This window comes from Leuresthes tenuis, unplaced genomic scaffold, assembly GCF_036924035.1.
Source record: "Leuresthes tenuis unplaced genomic scaffold, fLeuTen1.0.hap1 SCAF_11, whole genome shotgun sequence".
Taxonomy (NCBI): Eukaryota; Metazoa; Chordata; class Actinopteri; order Atheriniformes; family Atherinopsidae; genus Leuresthes; species Leuresthes tenuis.
In genome coordinates, this window is record NW_027325365.1 from 13,595,904 (window position 1) to 13,617,325 (window position 21,422).

At 39.9% G+C, this 21,422-nt stretch overlaps 1 protein-coding gene across 3 annotated transcripts in view; it reads left to right on the forward strand.

Annotated features, from left to right (window-relative positions):
• Positions 1 to 18,665, forward strand: part of macrod1 (mono-ADP ribosylhydrolase 1) — a 121,872-nt gene extending 103,207 nt beyond the window's left edge. For 2 of the 3 annotated variants that reach the window (XM_072395578.1, XM_072395576.1), the window contains 5 exons: positions 3,067 to 3,188; positions 6,469 to 6,499; positions 8,758 to 8,831; positions 13,259 to 13,340; positions 18,181 to 18,665. In XM_072395578.1, the coding sequence (XP_072251679.1) occupies positions 3,067 to 3,188; positions 6,469 to 6,499; positions 8,758 to 8,831; positions 13,259 to 13,340; positions 18,181 to 18,206 (335 nt within the window). In that variant the 3' untranslated portion in view covers positions 18,207 to 18,665. Of the gene's footprint in view, positions 1 to 3,066; positions 3,189 to 6,468; positions 6,500 to 8,757; positions 8,832 to 13,258; positions 13,341 to 14,770; positions 14,800 to 18,180 lie in introns of all 3 variants that reach the window. The other variant, XM_072395577.1, reaches the window with a different exon arrangement.
• The last annotated feature ends 2,757 nt before the right edge of the window (positions 18,666 to 21,422 follow it).

Consider the following 21,422-nt stretch of genomic DNA (forward strand, 5'->3'; position numbering starts at 1 on the left):
TTAAGATAGAATTGATTTATTTGAACTGTTTAAGATATAAAAGGCATTTACATTTAAGTCATGTTTTCATTGGGGGGAAATGTTTCAATGTGTACAACCGCAGTTCCTCAGGCCCTAATCCAAATTCACAAGAAAACATATCAAATGTCAAAAGTGAGACATTTTACTATTTCATGGAAAATATTATCTGATCTTGAATTTGATGGCAGCCATATATCTGCAACAAAATCTGATATCTTCTCTGTGAATAAAGTATTTGTTAATAAAGTAGTTTTGCAAAGCATTGCCGTCTGTTTCTGTTTACGTTTTTTTGCGCTTCTAATTTTAGATAAACAGCCGTGTTTATAGTTGTACAATCAAAGCCAGGAGAAGGAGTCTGAAACGAAGGCGTGGAGAAAAATTCAAGATGTCCATTTGCTAACTAAATCAAGCTGTTGCTGAGCCTCACGTACCTGTAGCCTAGTTTAAACCTCTTAATATAAACCTCAGTTTTTCATTTATTTATCTCAAATGCATAACATATAGTTAGCACCAAAAGCTAACATTATTGCTCTCTGAATAATACAAGCCTTTTTCTCTTATTGTTACACCATAAAGTTGTTCAGGAGAAAAAAATTAGAGGCCTGTCAGCACAGCTAGAGAACCCCTTGCTTTTCTTGTGTTTTCCCTGTTATCTCACTGGACGCGGGATAATTTGTCTTAGACTTATTCATTTTGTTGCTCCTTATTTCTCCAGAGTGAAGAGAAACAGATCAGATGACAGTAATCTTCAAGTAAGAAGATGATTTATTTTAGATTATACAATGAGAAAACCCTTGTGAGCAGCAAAATGAGTCTCTGGGCGGCTGAAGTGTCAGGGTTGATCTGTGGTTGAAGACTACAATAGTTTTGCCTCATAGCGTGAAAACCTCAGCTCAATAGTGGAAAAAAATGAATCGGTACAAGAATTTCTTTCTTTGTCTGTGTGTGTGTGTGTGTGTGCTTCATGAACAGTGGTGCTGCTATGTCTTATGACAGCGATGGGATTCATGCTGAGTGCAGCATGCTGCGTCTCATCAGAATGTGTGGGGATGTCTGTGTACATGTGTTGAGAAAAAAAACCCCACATCTCAGCAGCAAAGTATGCGCTCTGTGTTCCTCAGTCTCACTGAGGTTTTCTGCAATGTTCGGCCCTGCTACACCGCCTTCAGTTTGGTACACTTCATTTCATTTGCCCTTGATTTAATCAGAGAGTCGAATTTGAATGTTGTTTTCAGAGAAAAAAAAGATTTCATTACTTTGACAAAGTAGTGTATCAATTAGTCAAGCTACAGCTACATGGCAAAAAAAACAAAAAAACCCCATAAAACTTAGACCCTGCAAAGCAATTACTGCTGAAAACGTACAGACTAACAAACAGAGAAAATCTAAGATATCAAAGTTCTCTTTCCAGTAATGTCATATTTCATCACATTCAATGTAATTGGAATATGTTTTTTTCTCCTTCCTCACTTCCATTTTTTAAAGAAGTTCAGTTTTATAAACAGTTCTTCTAGTTCTAGAAAGGGTCTTAGTAAAGATGTTATTACAGTCAGTGAGAAACACATAAGTCGTCCCCCCCCTCCCCCACAGACATATGTTGTATACTCAGAAACTATTTGCATGTAGCATTAAGATCAATGACAGCAGCAGCTTTGAAGCTTTCCAGCTCTGCCTGTCAGATCGAACCTTAAATACTAATACTGTGATACTGTAATGTATATGAGAGGTGACAAAGAGAGCAGTCTGCTGAAAGCTGAGTGTATTTTGTCTGATTCCAGACTTCTAAACGGCTGCCCACAGGGAAGATTATACTCAAGTGACAATGAATAATGAGATTGAAAAAAAGGGCAGTCAATTAGACAATTTGGTAAAACATTGCCTGTCTTCTTCCTATTATGCTTACAACTTAAGAAAGCTGTCCTTCTTTCATCAAGCGTGTTCTTTCTCCTGAAACTCGGGAGAATAAGACTGACTCACCTGTAGATAAAGGAGAATTTAGCATATATGGTAAGAATAAAAGTGCTTGTTGTAAAATGATTGAGGCCTTGTTTCTGAGTGTTTGATTTTACTTAAAAAAAAAAAAAAGGCAGATTTGGATGCAGACAACATACAGGTGTTCCAGCTAATTGCATCAGTTGGGCTAATGGTGTTGCAGATCTGCACACAAGGAGTCTTTAACATTCCTCTGTTTCACCTGTAAGGCTGATAATCTTCTTCTTGGATCCAGAGTGGCTGATGTTGGCTGTTCAGGTGTTATTTTGGGGGGGAAAGATGGGTGGCTCATTACAAAATTGTCACACAGGAAAATTGCATTGTGGACTACTTGAATGTGTGAACAGGAATCCCACATACTTCTTATAAAAGTGAAGAGTTTTCTGTTTCCAATGTAAAATCGCTATGATGGAGAGTCTTAACAGGAGACTACGAATAAAGGAATATTTTGACAGTGCAGACATGTCTAAATGAGTCAAAACCAAAGTATACGCGTACATTATCACACTCCAATTAGGAAAACAACTGATGAAGTTGTGTAGGAAGTGAAAAACAAAGGTTTGAACTTTCTTATTTGTATTCTAATTGTACGTTTCTTTTCAGAGTTATATTTGTGGTTCAAGCATATCTTTGACTCCTGATCCTGATCCCAAAAAACAAAAAGTCTCATAAGGCTCATTAGAGATGACTTCACAATATCCATTAAATGTGGGTTGATTGACTCAAAGCAATGGATTCTGTCTGATGTATGGCTTTCTTTATATACTGTATGTAAGAGCTTTTAGAAAGAATCTTTCTTGTCTCTGTGATATTTACAGTATAGATGATGACATCCAACAGACAGGATAACACTTGTTTGTGTTGAGGGAGGTGGCTGCAAACTTCTGTCGGTGGATTTAAAACACGTTTTACAAGGAACAAAGAAACATCAGTTCCATTTTTTTTTTTTTTTTCTCGATGAATTTTTAACGTAGATTCTAAAGTTAAACATTTTCCCACAGCTTCACACTTCTAACTAGATAATGAACTGCTTCTTATCTCAATTCTCTGCAGATGTGATCCACACTGTTGGGCCGATTGCACAGGGAGGGGTTGGAGACAAGGAGAAGAGAGCACTGAGGTCATGCTACAAGAACAGCCTGCAAACTGCCACTGAAAATGGTGCACGCTCTGTGGTGAGAGCGGACGGATGAGATTGATCTGAAAGCAGTGCACCAACAGGGAGGTAGAGGGGAGGAAGGCAAGGTGTACAAGAATGTTTGACTGGTCAAGTAAAAATAGAGAGAATGAACAATAAGGAACAGAGTGAATTTTAACTGTGGCCCACAAAAAAAAGAATAGCAAAGTAAACAGAAATAAGGCATTAATAAAGGGAAGGAAGGGAAAAGCTCGACAGGCATGTCTTTGTGGCAAAATTTTATAGTTAGGGCTAAAGAGAAAAGATTCATATGTGGATTTTTTTCAAAGGAAACAACATTCATGCTGAGATGGATTGAGAAAGGAAAAAAGGAGGAAGGAGAGTTGAGTTGTGAGAAAGTTTGTTTTAAAAAAAAGCAGGAGTTTTCATCAAGAACAAAATGTTAAAGAGAAACACCAAAGCACCATGAAAATAAGGTCAGCGCTGCAATACAAAAAAACAGATTCACAGAGGCTTTGCACAGTTGAGATTATGCATTTATAGTTTGACTAAATCCTCCAAAGGTTACCGCAGTGGGTTCTGTACAGCCACAGAATTCCAAGTCATATGTTTACCTTTTGTCGAGAGGAACTTGTGAGTCACATCTGCCCTCACCGTGTGTTAGATCTCAACAGTCTGGTTAAATGAATGGAGCGTCCCGGCATCTGCCCGTGCTGCTGAATGTGACAGTAGGTTGAGAGTCTGCCAGATCCCAACTTTTCTGTTGGCATGACTCACATCAGAACTGATGGTGCTGCATAGCTATGATATACATGAATCTCACTGGCTTAAAGTCAAAATCCTGCAGATCTCAACTGTTCAAATGTTCATTTTAAAACCGTTTACTGCATTTACTGAACATTTGATTTGCTTTCCTATCACTATCAGATGTGTCAGATTTTACTGCCAATGCAAACTGCACATTTCTTCTTCTTATGTTTATGTTTATGTATTTAGCAGACGCTTTTATCCAAAGTGACTTACAAATGAAGATTTAACAAGCTATATAAAGCTAACAATAAACTACATAGAAGGAACCCACTAGTCTATGTCAGAGGTGACAGAGTAGAGATAGGGTGCAGGCATAGAAGGAAGTGCAGAAAGATAAAGTGCAGAGATAGAGGGGGTAGGTAAGTACAAGGTAAGTGCTAGGATGGGAGATGCTCTCTGAAGAGCTGGGTTTTCAAGAGCTTCTTGAAGATAGACAGGGACGCCCCTGTTCTGGTAGCGCTGGTGTCTTCTTAAAGCAATGCTCATGTATGCATTAAAATGAAAAGTTACTGCTCATAGTACCTGTTCATACTCATCACAGAGATATAACTTAATAACAAAGCAAAGTAAATGATGGGGGGAGATCTTTCTAAAGCCCTGGTGACTCTCATCTCTTAATCATCTTAAACATCTTTGAAATAAGGAAAGTGGGATAGGCTCCAGCAACCCCACGACCAGACCGATGGATGAAAGCGGGTATAGAAAATGGATGGATGGAAATATGGAAAGCAGGAGGGTAAATACCATTATCGTATTGCAACAATAGAGATTTGACAGCTGAGAGATTAAATAAAAGGATTGTAAACCGGTGAAGCTGCAGTTCATGGTCCACATCTTGCATTCCTAAGAAAATAGGTTTAAAAGTACTTTGAACAACTCTGGCTTAAAAACATTCAACTAGAACATGGAAATTTGGACCTGTTGTATTGCTGCCGTGAGCTCTTGGATGAGGAGCAGTGGAGCGGTCAGCTCTTAAGGGTATTTTTTTTAATGAACATTCCTCCAATATGTCATAGAAAACCGCCCTGTTTACCAATACCTGTTTTAACTGGCTTCGTTCGGAAAACGTATCACAGCATGATGAAAAGCTTTTTCTGTGCTGCTGTCTTTACTCAAACCAGCATGGCACCATTTATTCTCTCAGCCCACTGTTTTTGCTGCTTCTCTGAAAACAGATGACCAACTTGCAGCCATTGTCTTCGTATTATTATCAAACTATATCATAACACACTTTTTTCTGTCAGCAGTGGCCAGGCTGTCTTTTGGTAATCTGGCTAATAAAACTTAACAATTGAGATCACATTAAGCAGAGTCTGGCTGATGGTTTTCAGCAGCTCTGTAAATCAACCCAGGTTTTCTAGATCTTCATGTAAAAGAGGCATTTACACCAGGTGACCAATTAGAAACATCGATTTAGATCCACATACTTCTTAGAAGAAGAAAAAACAATGTTATTGTTAAAACTTTAAGCCAACACAGCTACACAGCAGCCTAAGCCAGGAAGGAAAAGTGCCAAAAAATGTACAGATGTGTAAATGATTATGATCATCAGTATCATTGCCCAGTCATCAAGGCTGTCAGAGAGCTAGCTGTAATTACAAGCTGTAGTCAGATGATTTTCTCCTTATTCTTTCAGAAGCAGACCTGGCGGTTATTAATTCTCTTTGCACCAAAGAGCACACAATAAGATGGATCAAAAAGGGCCTTCTAGCGTTGTCTGCAAGTTGATTTTTTCATAACATCCAGGCTGAAGAATTAGTCTTTTTTTTTTCAGTTATTGTTCTTTTATTCATTTTAGAAACTGGATGTCCTAGAAGATAAACTTACAAGAACATATTTTGAAGGACTATGGCAAACGCAGCCTAAAGCTGTGAGTGTCTGAGTTATTTCTGAGTTATTCTATGTAATCTCATTGGTGTCTTGTAATAGATGGAACTGCGGATTTATCCACAATTTGTTGAAGATGCTGTTGTGAAAGAGCAACAGAACAAGAGAAGAAACCAAATATGTTTTTTTTTTCCTCACAAAAAAAGACTTGAAGATATTAACTGGCGTTCAGTGGTTTGTCAGCAATGCACCCACCAGGTCTGAATTAGGTCGGATAAAGTGTTATTGTTATAAAAGTTGTTTTTCGTTTCTTAACAAGATAATGACCCAGTGTGGATGCGAGCTGGATATAGGCCTTAAGTTGTGATAAACCTAAAATAAAAAGGGGAGTTTTGTGGTGGTGCAGTGGTTAGCACTGGTACCGCACAGCATGATGGTTCCTGGTTCTTACCAGGTACTCTGGCCTCCTCCCACTAACACATGCTTGTTAGCTTAATGTGTGGCAACCTGTCCAGGGTTTATCTCCAACTCTCGCCCGATGGCAGCTGGAATAGGCTCCAGCCCCCCTCTGATCCTTTAAATATACATACACATGTTTATATGCGTATGTGTGTGATGAAAGTATGCTTTTACTCTATGTAATGAGTGTAATCACTTTGTTTGTCTTCTTTAATCAACAGGCTTTCCCTTGCATCTCCACTGGAATCTATGGTCAGTATCAGTGTTTGTGTCCTTCTGAGATCTGAGAGAACTAATGCATGACATTTCCACCCACTGAGCTGCGTCTGCGGTTGTGTCCTCCATCGCATGCTGCTTGTTTCTGGTATCACTCTGTTTGTTGAACCAGAGTTCTGAGCCAAGCTGTGCCACTCGTCACATTATCTCCCCCAACCCGGAGGTGGTTCTCAGATTAACGCCTTGGATTAAGACCAGCAGATTAGAACAGATTAGATTGGAGATTGTGTCAGATTGACTGTAATCCCCTTCACATTGGCAGAAGAGAGAGTCGAGGGAAGTACTTAAACACACCCTGTGGTGGTTCGGTTGAGAGGACCGATTGTTGACACCTCTCTAGAATGAGGAAAAGACCAAAGTCCTGATTAACTCAGTTTGTTATCTGTGTTTTCTTCCCTGTTGCACCAGTTTTTGGTCACCTCTTTCCTCTTTAGAGTTTTGTAGGTCAGGATGTGGAGTGTAATAAAAGGTTACATAATCTTAGCAGCTGTAAGCAGCTTTTGTCGCTTTAGACTGCCACAAAACATTAGGACAGAGGGTGAATCTGTATCATTTGTACATCCAAATAGAAAGAGTGCAAAAAAACTTTTCTCCACACTTTGGATTTTGCATCACGCCTGAGAGAAACAAAGTAGGACATCTCTGTTTCATTTTCATGACCCCCAAATGTTCTGCCCATATACAGTCAGTATGTTGTAGGAAGCCCATTTTTATAGATCACCAACCAAAGAGAAGCATTTTCCATTATTTCATTGCCAAGTGTGGGTAAATTAGAACTCTATACTGACGTAGTCAGCGACATACAATGAAACTGAGATGCTCAATGTAACAGCAGTAGACCGAACACAAGGAGAAATCACAGTGATATTTACATAACAAAACATGACACTTTATATAAATGGCATAGTAGGAAGAATATGTCTCGTTTGTGACTGGACAATTTTTGTTCTAAACTGTGAGAAGTCGATGTATTTTAAAAAGAGTTTGGGTAGTTGCAAGAGCACTTTGAAATCCTGAGGGAATATTTCAGCAAAGAGCGTCTGTGTGATGCCGTTCTCAATATTTATTTCAACATGGCATTCATACGTTCCTTTTAAACCTCAAACGCGCACTTTGAAAGAACAAAAGCGGTCCACGACTGCATGCAGGGCAGAGCTGAATAAAAAAGACGCTGGATACAGATCCATCTACCTCTGGTAAACCTTTTACAGCAAATCTATAATTCTTTGGATAGATAGACAAACAGTCACACATATCAACCATGTAAGCTTCACAGTGAAAGCAGTTGTGACGTTAATTAGATGGACAGAACTCAGCGTGATACCACCCTGTTTTTAGACCCAGCAATCATTATACAGCATTGAATGTTTTATTCAACTACTGGGAACTGTAATGGTGGCATTGCACATTGTTGTGAGAAAAATCTGACTCTACAGAAGCTCTTATATTATACTTCACATTTTGTATCTGAGGTTCAATCGTGCTCTCAGCTCTTCCGTGACTTTTACAGGCCAATGACTGAATGACGCATGGCTAACAATAACGGAAAAAAGACACTTATGCTGTAACAGATTTATGAAGGCTTGAATGCTAAGTATCTTGTGTGTCAAAAGGTCTTAAATATTTAATAGGTAAATAAATAAAAGCTTTGGGGATTAATAAAGTATTGCAGTGGGGCATGACCGGGTCTTGATCCTGTTCACACTAACTTTGTGGGTGATGATAAATTATTTATTACATAAACAAGGCTTTTTTTAAAATAAATATCAGTCATGCAATCATTAACTTGTTTAGTGCTGATTCATATCCCTTCTGCATTTGTCAGTTAACATGCTGAGCCCTCTCCTTATGTATGGAATAATGACTCGATAATCACACTCAATGTGTGTATCTGGGCTCAGCAGTGTGGCCAGATGATGAATTTTCATAGCTTTTCCAAAAGCTAAAGGTCCCGGCTGTTGAATGGCTGTACATGAAGCACTGTAGTCATCCTCCATCTGTCCCCTTTATAACCAACAAGTGTGCCGTGCTGTCATCTCTCTGGATTAGACGAGTCGAGATGAGAGGAAGTGACAAAAACTCAGAGTGTAGTGTTAGAGTTGTGGAGAGAAAAGCACCCACCTGTCTGGAAAAACCCAGCAGACAAGAGTGCGACGCAAAGAAACAGATCTGTAACTGCATCTGTTCTTGCAAGAAGTGGATGTAGATTTTTTTGATGTTGTGTGTTTGTGTAGGGTATCCACCTGAACAGGCTGTGTGTGAGGCGTTAGCAACTGTGAGGGAGTTTCTTGAAGCACATCATGACAAGGTGGGTATGTATGGGTGTGTGTGTGTTTGCATCTGTGTGACTGGCAATTTTTCCCTACCATTTCCTCCAGGTATTATTTCTTTCACAGCTGTTGTTTTTGTTTTCTGTGAGTGTGAGAAGGTGCATTGAGAAAACACACAATGACACACACACACACACACACACACACGCATGCTTTTAAGCACACTCTCCCAAGTCCTGGCTCTCATGCTCATGGCCAAGTCTGCGCTTTAATTGGCTCCTTGCGGGACTAAACCCAACCACCAAAAAACACACAAACATATGCACACACGTTTTCCCCTGGAGAAACAACGGGCGCAGAAAAGACAAATGATGGAATAGATAACTGGAAGGGAAGGATGGAGAGAGACAAGAGGGTGATTGGAGATTGGAACAAAGCGGAAACTTTCCAATCAGTAGTTTGCAGGCTCTGAGCTCTCCTCCCTGCTTCCTTCTTTACCTCACAGATCCCCTCCTACTCCTCTTTCCAGTCTCTTTCTCTCTCTGTAACCACGGTGCCGCAGCTCCTCTCACAGAGGTTGCCGATGTTATTGTCAGCGCTGGCATCTCCAGAGGTTCCGTAGCAATACCAGTCAACTGATGCCGTCAGCCACTGCGAGCACAACAAATCAACGTGAAACGTTATTCAAGGACAAAAGGCCGTGAATGTTTGAATAAAAGACGAGGTAGCCATACCAACAAGGCACTTATTTACATTCTGCCCACACGTGGCTCCACTTGGTGTTTTTAAAGCATTAAAAAAGTATGGTAAATAATTGAGATTGTGAGTTTTTTGCATGCATATAAAGTAGGAGTGTTCACCAGAGGAAAATGGCTTTTTGTCTTTAATTGAACCCTCTCCATTTCTGATGTTTCACAGTTTGTTTTGTTTTGCTCGCTCTGGCTTGCAGTGCTGCGTTATGAAATATGAATTAGAAATTATGGACCCACTAAGAGACTAAATGGACTCAAGATTCAGAGCAATGCACCAACACTATGTAACCGAAGAAATTAATCATTTATTTGTGAAATGCCAACAAAATTATAACAAGAAAGTTACACCCAAGGCAGTTCACAAGTTTTTATGGTTATATATTTTTTCTAATTAGTTTGACAGTTGACCAAAAAGTTTTAACTAAACTGTCAATTTTGCAGATGCTCTGAGGCTCTAGATCATATCTTTGGTCTTTATTAAGAGATGAAGTACTCCCAGTTACGGTAGAATCCCAAAGCCCAGGCTCCTAAGTTTCATCTGCTATGCTTTATTATCCTCTGATTAGATTCTGCATGAAGTTTCAAACCTGTGTACAATCATTTTTTACTCTTGGATGGAGATGGATGGTTGTAGCTGCAGTCTGAAATTCCACAAAAAGGTCAGGATAGATAGTGAGTCTCAGTGTCTGCACTTCTCAAAGTGAATTTTTCTCAACCGTCAGACATTAAAACAAACCCTAAACCAGATCCTAACCACTGGTAATGTTAAAAATCCAGCCAGTAATGTCTTACACCTTCTTCGAGCCACTATGAAAAAAACAGTTGAATTGCTTACCTAATCTGAGTATTCATAAAATGAAGTTATGTGTTGGCTCTCAGCTGTTTATGAGTCTTTGCTCTGAGACCACGAAATGCATTTAGCTTCAGGTGAAAGGTGACGGGTTCCAAATCATGGAGTTGCTGGGTATCGAATCACCAAACTTTTGATTGGTGAATAACAGCTCTGTCAGCTGAGGCACGACCGCCCTCCTCAGGGTTACGAACAAAAGCGTCACCATACAGTGAGAAACGTGGACGTCCAGGCATGTGTCACGACTGCGGTGATTATTCATCAGCATTGATTATTCCCGACACAGAGACGGGTCAGGACAAATTACAGTCTGTGCTTTTCGGCATCTCCCAACTGTGTCTGGCAGCTCACCTTTTACCGGTTTAATGAATGAATTATTTCTTACACAACAAGTTGAGTCCTCAGCTCCATCACAGCTCTCAGGGCATTTTTATCCTATTCGTTAGTAAAACAGTGATTTGTAATCTGATTTAGTTCATTATTTTTACATGATTCTGCTTTCCTTTCTGAAAAGCATGTCAAGTTATTGACTTAGTTTACAGGACTCGTTCTTGTGTTTATCTCAGTAGTCTGTACTAAAGTGGGAAACTGGGTGTTAATCTAATATTTGGTTCCTGTCTGTTGCTCAGATCCTTTGACCCACGCATTTTCACTATTTCTAATATGTTAGTATCTGACCTCTTGCTACTTAGAATATGTCACCTCATTACAGGTGTTATTCTAACAAGATAGTCATTTTTATTCACTTGAGAACATTTCTAATGTTATGGCTGATTACTCTACATGCCAACTGACCTCTTTTCTTACTTCATTGACAATAACAGATATTTTAATGATATAGTGACTGGCAAGTTGGAAATGTACTCAGTTTTCATTTCAGAAATCGGATCACTGTAACCTTGATTCAAGAGCTCCCGGTATTGTTCTGCACCGACCTTAACTTGTACAGAGCTGTTCAAACGAGTTAGCCTAAACTCTGCTAATGTGCACTGGGACTGGCTGCACTTTTGCTCTGCTGTTTGTGGTTTTCAGAAAAGCTAACAACAGCACGCTTCAGAAGCTTTGAATGCAGATTACTAATATGAAGGTGCAGCCACTATGTTGTGATGAGGTTTGTTTGGTGAAAGATCAGTTGCAGAATGGGATTTTTGCTTTGAGAAAATGAGATATTAGACAGTTTGAATGGACTGGACTGAAAAGACTCAAAGCTCCAGAATAGCAACTAAAAGGACATTTTAGAAACTTTGTCCTATCAGCTGTATCAGCTGCTGTTGAGGCTAAATTAAAGCCAACAAAATGCACGTGTTACATGTGGGTAGTACCTCATTGCATTGAGGCCGACCACTGGGCTTCTTAAAAAACAGCTTCTGGTATTCTGCTATCCCAAAATACAAGGCAGCCTCAACATGGGCTCAACTATACGTGATTGTACCCAAGCTTGAATGTTGTTCCTCACTGATAAGTCACTTGGATAAAAGCGTCTGCTAAATGTAATTGTATGGAATATGGTCCTCAAAGCTAAATCTAAGTGGATGCTATGATAGGAAAAACAATGCATCCGTGACACCTAGTTGGCAATGCTCGTGTCTGCAGTCAAGTATAATTAGCGCCTGAATGTGTCTGAATTCTTCCACCTCTTGTTTACTCTCTGTAACAGGTCAGTAAGTACAAAGTACTTACTGTTGGAGTTTCCGTTTGAGATGGGAATATTTACAAGTTCGATAATGTGTTTCCATTAAAGACAGGCATTCCTGAGAGAGCCATTACATTCACTTGATCTTATTGTTAGCTGCAGCATCTCCAGGCTCTCAGTTGCAGCAATATAAAAATTAGCTCCCCATTGTTACGGTTTCCTGCTGCCAGTGGAGGCACTTTAGTATGGAGGTTAGATTTTCAAACCTTTGCCCAGGGGATGAAGTTAGTTACCACACATTTCCATATCTTTCCTTTTAGCCTCCATGCAAATCCTGGTGAGTGATGGTAATTGTGTAGCGAGCCTGTACTGAAGACCACTGGCCGCAGGCTAACAGGCTGCTGAAAATTCAGTCTTTGAAAGCTATGAGACTTAAACTCCCTCACCAAGCAGAAAGTCATAGAAACAGCCTGGCCATGAATTGCAAAGCCTCGCTTGAAACAGAAAATCCAAACTAAATCTTAGTTTAATACCACTGTTGTATATCCAGGTATACCAAAGATAGACGGGCAAAGAATATACAGGCTGAGCTGACGTAAACCACACAGGAACGTAAAGCATGGAGATTCTTTGTTATTAAATAACTGCTCTCTGTTAGCCACAGTCTTAAATGAGATATTACGGTTTTAGCTGTTTTAGATGGAGGAAGCTTTGCTCCTCTGACAGAACCATTTTGCGTAGCTTTTAGCTTCAGCTCGCCCATTAGGAAATTCTCTGATTCTCCAAACTTGGTGTGTGTGTGTGTGAGTGTGTGTGTGTGTTGATGAATTTCACACCATGAGCCGAGCACCATATTAACACACGCAGTGTAACACTCGCAAAAAAACGCAAGAATGTCTTTTCTCTTCCTAGTACACAACCACTCACACACACTCACAGATTAACACAATGGGAGTACATATAATGCCTCTCTCTATTCTTCTTATTTCTGTTTCACATACACACATCTCTTCTGTGCACATTTCCAGCTCCGTGTCCTCAGCATGCCGGGGATCTCATAATGGGGAGCTAATAGTGGAGTAATGGACTGATGCATTAGCTGCATTTTCCTGATATTGCTGGCACGCAATCTCAGACACATTGTTCCCTCCTGCGGCTGATGAATTCACAATAACTGCATATGTTTGTAATAAAGGTCATTTTGTGTCTCTAAAAATGTTGGTGTGTCAGCTGGACAGAGTTATCTTCTGCTTGTTCTTGCCGAAGGATAAGGAGCTGTATCTGCAGAACCTCCCACTCTACTTCCCTGCTGGTGAGTTGTCTTCTCATACACGCACATTGTAAACACACTCACACTATATGTACCAATGACAGCTCAGCTCAGTCAAATTTAGCTGCAAATAGACACACACATTAATGGCTGTTAATAATACACTTCATCATCCTCTATGAGCTATTTGCGCATTGAGCACTTCACACATGCAGATGGCCAGTAAATACACAGGACTGTGTAAATGTAGCCTGTTTAATTGTGTTTAATTACATTAAACACACTTACACTTTAGTCCACACACACATACCCTGTACACAATGTCACAAACCTCATGTTTGCTTTATGAAACGTTTTTGTCTTATTAAAGTGGACACACTTCAGCTCATTCAGAGTTGCAACACTGACAGACTTTTAGTGCACAACATCATGGCCTTGACCAAAGATCTGTAGAACTGGCTTATTACTCTGGCTGGTTGGTTTACTTTGTTCATCACAGCAGACTGATAATAACAGTCTTTGTGACATTTGTTCTTGTGAGTTCAGACGCTGACTTGAATATGTACCCATGTGTTGGATAAGTCCAGACCAAGTCAACCAAGTAGCATTCAAGACTTATTGAAGTCCGATGTCTCATATCATTTTATTTTCATTCCAATGGACGATGCGGAGGGTTGCTTCTGCGAAGTCCATTCATTTCTGATAATGGACACCTCGGAGGGCATTATCCCGCTTATACCATGGTCACTTACGAAAGAAAGAAATATTCAATCAATCATTAATACTTTAAAATCGTCACAGCTGAGCGGACTACTTAATATCTCCCGACCGGACAGACGCACAATACGGTCGCAAAATGTCATTGAGAGAACAGAACGGGCAGTGTAGCTTCCAGAGTTGATGTTCAAAGTCTTTGTCAGCCAGGAAGTCTCTTAGTGTTTTAACTGCCCGTGTCGTGATTTTCTTTGTTTTTATCTCGTCCTTGTCATCCTCTAATTTGTTCAATTCCTCCGATGTCACCTCCTCGTGTCGCTTCTCCTTTCTCTTTTCATATTCTTTTCTCTCTTTTTCTTCTGCTGCATCCCAGTATTCAAAGTCATCAAATTCAGCAAATAAGTTAATTAAATTATAAAATCCCTCATGTTTTTGTCTGTCTTGCCATTGTGATAAATAAACAGGGAAATAACATTGAGTCTCCGTTGCCATGGTTACCAACTAGCGTTTGAGCCAGCACAATAGTTTAGAACTGTCATCAGGCAATTGGACCGGAATGTCTTTCCTAGGTGTCCATTATCATTAGAACAGGGAACCATGCAGCCCACATTAATCTATGCCACTTCTATTTGCCAATCTACAAATACTTAGTTCGGACCTTGAAAGTGAGTGTGTGTGTGTGTGTGTCACTTCTATGTTTTTCAAGTTCAGTGTTTAGCATTTTAATTTGCCCTCTGTCTTCTTTTCCATCCCTGTAGCCTGACCACGACAGCAGCTTATTGTTCAGGTAACAGGGTGGTGTGAGTCCATATGAATAGCTACACTCAGTGTGTCTGTGTGTAGTCTTACCCTCTGTGTGTACTGTGCATCATAGAGAGAAGCATGCTAATGTGCAAACTGCAAACGAGGAGAGCTTTTTCCACCAAAGGTGAAAAGCATCCGACTTAGATTAAATGAAACCCTCAAGGTTTCATCTTCAGTGAATGAATTCTGTCTGATGTTTCTTTCAAAACAGACTAAAAGGAAAGTATGAGACTGTCACTGCAGATTTATCTGTTTTGCTAAGCAAAGTTAAGTAAATACGTAAATTTTATGTGATTTAATGTTGGCTCACGCTGTGACATGATGACTTCTCCCATTTGTTTTGATTACACTTCTGATTTATGGTGTTATACTTCTAAGCAGTGTGGTTACTAAACGTGATCACTCATTCACTCAATTATTCAAATTAAGGACTGGTATTACAACTGCAGCCTTAACCCTTAATGTCTTACTTTTACTGCTGTGATAAATCAAGCTCACCTCCTGCCTCAAAAAAATCTTTTTAAACGTGTGGTCTGAAGAGCTTTGTTCTGTCTGCTTTTATTTTTAATCATTGAATCAATGAATTATGTCACCTGACAAATCAAAGACTTCGCACTGACACCATGATCCTGAGTGGAGCATCCTCAGAGCTTCTCTATGGCTGCAGTGTTTTGATGAGCTACTTACATTTACCTGATTTCTTCTGATGGAGCTGCGTCACAAACTCTTAATATTCTCAATATTTGATTGAGTGGGCCTAAATTGGCAACTTTACGACTCTTATTGTACTTTTAGATCAACAGAGTTTACTTGTGTCCAGCTTCCAGAGTGTGCTAAGAAAATGGAAGTGAAAGTACCCAAAATATAAAGTTAAAATGAGCCACAACAAACAGACAAACCTTCACATAAACAATCCAAAGCAGGAGTACGATATTTGATTTTAAATCAAAGGGAAAATTCATGGTCTCCCTGGCACTTAATGCCAGATACATGCTTCGGGCGTTTGAATCTATCGCTCCGCATAGCACTGATATGCATTCTGCCCGACAGTTCAGGGCAACACATATATCATAAAGTAAGGATTTGCAAAGAGTAGCAGCCTGTACAACAATAGAACAACTATGCTGCGTGAAGATTCCTTTTGTGGACAGACTCCACCAATAGGGATTTTTCTTTCATTTCATCTAGACCTCGGGGAAGATCAATGGCTGAAGGTAATGAGATCTCCAGCTGTGATACACTTGTACTCGACTATAGAAAAAAATTATCTTTTCGTGGATAAAAATATAAGTGTGACTAAGTAGATGTGACCACATCACAATGACTCACTGTATAATGTGGACATGCCAGTTTATTTTTGGTCAGTCCCACATACACTGTAATGCTGACTCACCAATGCTGTCTGTATTACTCCTCTGAAAAAAGTAATCCCTCATAAATGCAGCATTTACTCTAGTCTGAGAATCTCTTTTTTTTTAAAAAGAACGTAACTGAAAACCATTTAAAGATATTTGTCATTAGCAGGAGCAAATGTGCTTTGATATGACTTTAGCCAATAAGCAATTCTGGAAGTATTAAAGGGTATAATTAGATGAATATAGAATAACGCCAGCCTTTCTCTTTAATAATATATATTGTGCAACTCCCTGCACTGCACAGAACAATAAACTGAAAATTAATAATAAAGATGGAAAAATAGCAGCAGCTCATTTCTGTTTAACCTCGAGGTAAAAAGCAGCTGTGTAAATCCAGTCTCTCTTCACTATGCGACTGCTGAAAACATCATCAATTATAGCACAGAATAATACACTCTTCAAGTCATTACAAGATGGTTATGAATGTTAGAAAAAAAAAAAAAAAAATTCAAATGACGAAAAGCACTATTAAAGACACTAAGTGCTGCGAACGCTTTTAACAAATATCTCTTTAAAGACCAGGCTTCGGATCTTTGAACCTGTGTGTAGATTGACTAAAATGCACAAATGTTGAAATGTGCGATCACATCCTTCTGGTCAGATTAAAAAAAAATATATATGCATACACATACCTCTCAGGAAATGTTTGCATATGGTCGAGCTTGATTTCCTCTCCTGTCTTTAATCATGCATGGATGTGGACACTCACCTGTGTTATTAGGCTTTCCAGTAAAGACAGCAGCAACGGAGGGATCCAGACTCACAGAATGCTAAATGAAAACTAAATTGAAACACTGATTGCGGAAGTGGAAGCAAAGAAAAGGGTTTTCATCCTGTGGTCAGAACAGAACGGAACAACTACTGAATGGCTGAAAGGACAGTGGCAGAATAGAATAGAAATGCTATCGTTTCAAACAACTGCAGAGCAACCAAACTTAGGCAGGGTGCATTTGATTTATTTTTAATGGAGTTTATAAGTAGTTATTTTTTGATAATAGAATTGGGGTATGGGAGTAAAATAAGTATTCAAAAACTAATAAAGCAAGGAATTGATTTGATAGTAGGGCATTTAATTGGCTGTTAATGTTATTTTTATATTGAATTCACTTCATTTTGACTACCTTTGAAAAATAGTGTGTAGTGGTTTGAGGTGTGCATGAGGCACATCCTCGATCCGATTCCTTTTCTTTAAATACTAGTTTTTCTTTGGGAGAGAGGTGTACAAATCATTTTTTGTCTGTGCTGCTCGTTCAGGTTCATTCTGTCCTGGATGCTTCCCTCTAGTGTTTGTAGACAGAAGCAAAAAGACAGTGAATATGGGACTTTTTCAGCTTGTTTTGCCCAAAAACAATCAGTTAAGGCTGCTTTAAAAAACTGACTCCTGTGGTAAGACAGACTTCCAGTAGGCATGCTGAGGAGTCTAACTGAGATACAGCAACAAATCTACTCTTGAAGCATGTAATTAGCACTTTTGAATCCTCACTGTGTCACCTGAGTTAGAAAGTTACTTTCCAAAAATGCAGGTGTGCCCCTTTAAAAAGCTGTTGGCGCCTTCCTCCTCTAATGGATGTGCAGCAGATTTTGTAGCAGCAGTGAGCGTGCAGTAGTGCTGCTTGGCTGGTAGATGGACCGGAACTGTCTGTCTGTGTGACAGAGCTGCTGCAGGCAGGCAGGCCTCCAAGTCACCACCATAAACCTAATGTGTCTCCAACACAACACCTGGCACTGCCCACTCTGACTGTGTGTTTGATGTGCATCCTCGTGTGCTTGCATGTTTTGAGCGTGTCTGTAGCCATGTTGAACTGAGAGTGACCAATCCTTGCTAACAGTTCCCTCTGAATCAACCAGACGCTTCGAAATGCCAAAAAGCTATTAACTGCTGTGAGACCATGGTAACATGTCCTTTCTGCTTGTTTTACAAGTTTCCGTTTTTCTGTCACATCCCACAGAGGCCACAGTCAAGAGTAAACTATAAGAGAGTGGAGTTGTCAGATGTGGTTGCTGTGGATACGCACCAATAGATGCAAAATCCAGATTCCTCCTCCTCCTCCTCATCCTCTTCCTCCGCTCCGCTGTTGACTCAGATCAAGACCTTCTTCAGCAGGAAGATAACTTATAAAAGGTTGATTGCTTTTTTGAAGTGCACACTGGCTTTCCTGCAGACGTTGATTAGTTTCTCTGCTTCTCCCGCTGATGGCTGAGGTTAAGAACGGTTTTGTGATAAAGATGTGAAATGATGACAACTTTCATGAAAAATGGACTGTCTGTACCTTAAGCTGCACTAAACCTGTGATCAGTACCTTCTCATCAGGCTTACAACCCCCTATGAATTATGTTTCCTGTGTGCTTCAGTATTTGGATGTTAAAATTCCAGTGTGTCTGTGCGTGTGTGTGAGAAACATGGCAAAAGCTTATTAAAACAAATCTCACAGGCCTCTTGTGTATGAAGTGATTATTTCTCTGGATGTGAGTCGATGAGTTGAGCGGCTACGAGGGAACACTTCACATGAATATTTGCTTCTTCATTTCTTACATGTGCAGGAGACTGAAAGAGGAGGACAGAAAACATGGAGTTCAGTCAAGCGAGTTTTGTAATGAACCGGTTGTAGTTTACTTCAACATTTTCATTGCATATTTGTTTTTAGAAAAGAAAACAAGAAATATTTCCCTTTTTTTTCCCCCTCACGCGATTCAACACATTCACCAACGGAAGCATATTTCTGAACATTTTGTGTTTCTGCTCTTAATAAACACGTTAGAGTTTGGAAACAATTTGAAAAAGCAGCTAAAAACACAAAACACCTACTTCATTAATGTAGCAAAAGTAGTTCCATCTCTGGAGTTATGTTTGTGTTCACCTAATGGGTGCATGTTTTACTGTATATTTTTTCTCATGTAGCATCAGTTAACACCAACAGTTGCGCGGTCCTGTGTTTAATTTGAAGTCACTTTGTCAGATAGATAAAACCAGAATGCAAGGATTTGCAAATAATTTAGGCATCACATCTAATAATAAGGCAATACATGAGTGGAAAAGGTTTTGAGAAATGAGAGGGAGGTTAAAATCTGATGTCGAGTGGCAGCGATCTGAAGACAGCGTTGTATGAAAGTGTCCTTTTCATCCTCTGCATGGGCTCAGGAACACTTCTTAAAATGACTGTGATTAAACACAGTTTGTTAATGAATCCAGAAATGCAAGTGTAAAAGTCAATAACTGAACAACATTGCCTTCTCTGAGTTTGAGCTCATTTCAGACGTGGTGAAATGAAAAACTGTCCTGTCGTCTGATGAATTCAAATGAATCATTTCTTTCAGCAATACTGGACAGTGCTTCATCTAGACTTGAAGAGTCGAACCGTCTCACTTTTTATCAGTGTTCAGAGACGATATGTGTTATGTGGTTGTATCAGTGCCGATACCATGAATTGTTTGTGAATGTGAAGGGTGCCATCAATGTTGCATGATTTATATACTCTCCAGCTTTTTGGGACATCATCTGCTTCAATCCAGACACTTTTATCAAAGGGCTTTGCTTATTTCAGGAAGATAATACCAAACCACATTTCACACACTGCTCCTTCAAAGAAAAAGAGGCCAGGTTCAGACCTCTTACTAAACATTTTTGGCACTCTTAGCAATATTATCTTTGTTTCCCTTTTTTTTAACGGATAAATACACAACCATTACATTTCCAATAACAATTAACACCTTCTTTTAATTTCTGTCTGTCTCTTTGAGCCGTCTAAATCCCACTTACCCTTTTTGCCTGTCAGGACGCACCATGTGTACATTTATGCAAGCCCCATTATGCTTCTCCCTACAGCAGATCTGAACGAGTTTTTAATTGTCGCAGGCTGCAGCCGTCACGTGTCGGCTCGTCGCAGGTGGTAATTTGTGTGAAGTGAAATGAGCGTTTAGCGAGCCTCAGTCCCGCCCCGCGACTTTCGTCTGCCAACAACCATCTTTATTGATTCCAAACAATCTGCCACGGTGGCACAGACGTGCACGAGGGGGGTAGGGGTGGAGAGTTGGGCCTGAGGAAAGCATGGGTTATAGAGGAAAATATGAACTACAAAGAATATCAACAGGAAATAGGGAGAAGACCCATTTTTATATAAAAAGCTCATCTGTCACAAAGGGGATTGTCTCTCCCTTTCCTGAGCTCTTTGATTCGCCTCCTGTATCAGGCTCTGTGTCTTTCTCCTCCTTATCTCTCTGTCTCATTGTTTTACCCTACAGGATGAAAAAGAATAAACAGATGGAAGAGCGAGGGAGAAAGAGAAGAGAGAGGAGGGATGTAGGAGTTCAAACTGAGAGGGGGGGGGGCGGAGGAGAGGATACAGCATCGGTGGTATGATGGAAGGATGGAGGGACTGATGAACTCATCTGAAGGTGCTTTGGGTTTTTTAATAAGCAGCCAACTGTGAAGCTACTCTCAGACCAGTCATTCTGAATAATGAGAGCGAGAGACACACAGGACGAGAGGATGAAAAGACAACGAGACTCATTATCTTGCGACCAATTTTCATCACTGTCCTGTCAGTAATCCCTTTCCCTTTCTTTTCTCTCTCAAACAGTCCTCAGCTCTGTTTGAGATGACAGCTGAAGACCAATTAACGCTAACTGTTTCAGTAACTTGAAGGCTGATTCCCCGCCACCCTCCAGAGCATACACTGATAATCCTGTAGGTCTTTGAAATTAGTCACTGCCCACGGCCCAGCGGCCCACCTGTGTGTGCTTGTATGCAATGTCAGTGGGACTCAGAGCAAACACTTGTGTGAAAACGGCTGTTGATGTGTGTGTATGTGCTTGTTAATATCGTACAGCAGTGAACTCCGGTGTTTTCATGAAGAGGCATTACAGGTGATAAATGCTGCAGCTGACTCTGAAGCAGACAAACAGGTTTCTGCCTTGTCAACGTGCTTTGTCATTTAAACATAATTTAAACATATTTGTTTCTATTCTTTAGTTCATTCTCATAGAGACAGACATCATAAACTAAATCATGAGCCTGTCTTCCTCTTTGTTGCTTTTGTATCCTTTTACTCTAAGTGGAACCTGCGTTTCAGGTTTTGCTGAAAAGCTCTTTCTTTGTAAAATTAGGCAAATTCTGTGCATTTGCAGTTCACTGAATGGTTTTTATTGCGGCAAGCTCTCGATGTGGTTGTCATCTCGCTGTCTCTCAGCTGTT